Consider the following 3791-nt stretch of genomic DNA (forward strand, 5'->3'; position numbering starts at 1 on the left):
GTAATGACAATTATTTGGGTCGATGAGGGCGTACCTCAATTGGTACCTCATCACTTCAAAGCGTGGTTCCATAATGGGCCTAACAGGGTTCTAGAGGGCCCCTTGGATGGTTTCGACAGACCTACCGTCGATACCGAGTTTGAGATAGTACTTGACCCCATTGTGGATGTCGATATTTTGGAAGATATTGCGGCAAACCAGGGGCCCAAGGCTAAAGGGCCCGAAGTAAAGGTAGCTAATCCGTTAAACATTGACATCCCAAATGGTGTTGTGGTAGACCCGGATCCCGAGTAGGTAGGGTCCGGGGTAGGATTGGCTTAGTAGCTTCTTTTGGATATAGACTCCTATATATAAACTTGATATGTTTATAAAGTGTGTTTTGTAAAAATTGGTTATCTTCCTTTTCTATCCCATGTTTGATTGATGTCCGTAGTTTATTAGTTCACTTCCGCATATACATAAATCGATTGGGTCGGCGACGCATCCTGGGAACATCGCATTTTAGTCGACTGCCAAGGGATGTGTACGTGCCCGAGATTCGGGGTGTGAACAAAAAATGCTTGAATCTATACGTTCAAGTTCTAGATTATGGTTGTTCTAATGCCACGTGTAAGTTGTGAAAGCGCACTCAAGATTTCCATAACTAGAATCAACAATGCATATAAATAAGTAAAAAGATTTGTGCACTTGATTTTATTTTATTTTTTTTGGTCAATTGTGCACTTGATTTAAAATCCATCATTCTTGATGCAAAATAGCAATACTTCAAAGCTCAAGTGCTTCTCCGCTATTGTCTTTTGTATCATTGGCTCAATGTGACTACCCTCACCCTTAGTGTTCTGTAAATGCTTCTTATATGATGATATTTGTGTGTTGGAATTAGATGAGAGACCTGATCATTATTTATAGAGTTTTCAGCTAAATCCTCTTATTACAAGTCAAGTTCAACTTGGCTCACACTAATCCGCTTAATATTAGACTAATTAAAAATATCTCACTTTACTAGATTAATTCGGTAAAATAGTAAATTATAGTATCAATTAATATAGCCCACGTCAAAAAAATTCTGACAATTCGTCCTTATATTGTTATAATGAATGATCCCAAAATGCTTATCGGTAGAAATCATCAATTTTCTGGAGAAGCAATTTTATGTGCTTTTTATTTAGACTTTTCTCATGTTTTGACCTCTTCCTACGCTGCAAAAAGGAAAAAGGAAAAGTTTAGATGTACATGATATCTAAAGGCTGGGGATCTTTAATTCAGATCGATACTCGATCATAATATCCTAGTTCCATGACTCTGAAAGCTTTACGCTAACGCCATCTTTAAAACATAGTACGGGATTGCGGTAGACATCTCCTATCTTGATTTCCGTCCACCTGTAAATAAGTAGACAGAAAAGAAGATCATGAGTCAACTGCCACGAGATCTCGGCCACATTTTCTTGCCAGAGACAACCAATATATTTGGAAAACGATTGAGAATTTGTCTACCTAAATTTTGTGACCAACACATGAAGAAATGCACATAAGAAGACTCGAGTGTATTCTGCACCCACACATTGTCTCATTCCTCCACCAAAAGGCGTGAAGTTCTGCGATATTGTGCCTGACTCAAGATCCTGATATGCAATGGACATCAAGATATGCCAAGAAGACGGAAAAATTCAGTCCATGAAGATTTATTGAAGAGAAAGCTCAAGAAATATCTGCTAGCTTTTCAAGTGTCGCACCTTCCAGCGCCAAGGGTTAAATTCAAGAGGATTCTCAAACACATTGTGATTGGTATGAAGAGCGGTCGTGACTACCATGATCGACCACCCTTTTGGGATCGTAAATCCTGCAAGTGCATAGTTTGTGAGAGTATATTGCTAATTGGAGTTTCAAAAGTGCGAACATCCATCGGGACCACTCACCTTTCACTGGGATATCTTGTAATGCTCTTCGGAGTACCCCTGGAACGGTATTTGCCAGCCTGAGTGTTTCATTTATTACCCGAAGTGTTTTTTTTTTTTCAAAGAGTACTTTTACATGTTGGAACATGATTGCATAGAAGGCGTAATTATATATATTCTTGTGAAGGGATTCTGCATCACCTGCATCGGGAAAGTCATCGACTTGTATTCATCCCAACAAAGTGCAGTACTTTGATGCTCTCTCTTTTCAAGGATCAGTTTGTGCTCGGCCTACGATGTAATCGTTGCCATTATTGAACAATTTTTCACAACAGGGCAAGTTCATACGCATTAAGTAAATCCTCTCACCCTTAATTCTACTAGGACTGCTGGGGTCTCAGACAGTAGCTTGAAGATCATAGCCAGCATTGTCGAAATAGACTCAGAACTTGCGAGGATGCCCACAAACATCATCTGAACTATGAAATCCTCTGTCAGGAACTCCTAATCGCGCATGCTGTCAATTGCCTGATCAAGAAAATCCACATTGCTTGTTTTCCCTGAATTGAGTCTCTCCCTCAGGATACCTTTGAGCATATCTATCAATTTCCTGTGTTCCTGGAGTGAAACGATGAATTGTCAAAAGATTAAGATTCATGTATTTGGCTCAAAACTTTTTTGTTTCCAAGGTTTGCCTTAAACTAATTTTCTACTTCATAGCCCATGCTTTCCTACTCCTTGAAGCCTATTCTGTCAGTCCTCTACGGCTAAAGAAAAAACTCAGATATACTATCTTTTTGAACCATTTAGGTGTTGAAGTTGGCACTACGGGCATTTCCTAACTGCAGGGGAAAATGAAATGGCGATTGAGATTTTCTTCCGTCGATAAAAATGTAAGAATACATAAGAGGTGTTGCAATTTTCAATTACCTTTAGGCACCTACGGTATCCAGTACCAGGGAAATTCAAGGGAAATGCCATGAAACCTCTCAAGAACCTGTTGAACCTCTCATTGGTAGCGTCTGCTGAAGCCTCATCAGCATCATAACTAAAAAGTTGCTTCCCCGCGTAATCGAACGTCATCTAAAAGATGGTTAGTTCAACAAAATAAACTTGTAAGCTCAATGAAAAAATTTCAATGCTGTAAATTTTAAAGGAAACATGCCCCAAACGGACAAACTAGAGTTTTACAGCAGAAGCAGCTTGTTTCACTTCGATGCACGGTTGGCTAGACCACATTCTTAGACATCTCTCAACCCATTCCTCTATTTTCTGAAGCAGCTTTTCTCTGAGGATGTCGGAGCCAAAGTGATTTAGAAAGATTCTTCTTATGTACTTGTGAACAAGACCGACTCTGCTCAAGCGGGATTCGCCCTCCATCGCAAGTATCTTGGCAAAGGTGTCAAAGTACCACATTTCAACGAGCCTCCCTTCTTGCTGAAGGATGTGATTATTAAATTCTGGGTCTACAGAAAAAATGATTGGCCGACCTGCTAGACTGGTTCGGAATATTGGCCCATACCTGAAAATAGAATACATTGATTATCACGTTAATTCTTTCAGGAAGCAAGAGAACCTGTTTCCTTTGCGGCAATCTCTATTAAGCAAACATCGTTGAAAGAGTGTAAGAATTGACTCAAGCGCTTTCTCATCGTTCAAGCTTCTCAAAATCCATTTATTTTTTTATATTGAACCTTAAAAGAAGTTCGAAAGGTCGTTATGGGATGAAAGCCAAAGAATGTTACCAGTAGAAAAACCAAACTCAACCTGAAAGATTAAAAACATAGAATACTCGATTTGTAATTATATAGTTGAACAGATAATCTTTTAGTGCAACACCATACCATTACAACTTGACGCACACGTGATATTCACAATAAGGTTGAAACCCAAG

General features: G+C 39.2%; 1 protein-coding gene across 1 annotated transcript; it reads right to left on the reverse strand.

The window, feature by feature from the left end:
* Window positions 1–1492: 1492 nt before the first annotated feature.
* Window positions 1493–3313, reverse strand: LOC104455538 (cucurbitadienol 11-hydroxylase). Its single transcript, XM_039317789.1, is given in 7 exon segments — window positions 1493–1624; window positions 1736–1842; window positions 1919–2006; window positions 2108–2188; window positions 2267–2515; window positions 2828–2980; window positions 3089–3313. Coding segments are annotated over 7 exon segments (1035 nt in total).
* Window positions 3314–3791: the final 478 nt, after the last annotated feature.

This window comes from Eucalyptus grandis, chromosome 7 (assembly GCF_016545825.1).
Source record: "Eucalyptus grandis isolate ANBG69807.140 chromosome 7, ASM1654582v1, whole genome shotgun sequence".
NCBI classification, from domain to species: Eukaryota; Viridiplantae; Streptophyta; class Magnoliopsida; order Myrtales; family Myrtaceae; genus Eucalyptus; species Eucalyptus grandis.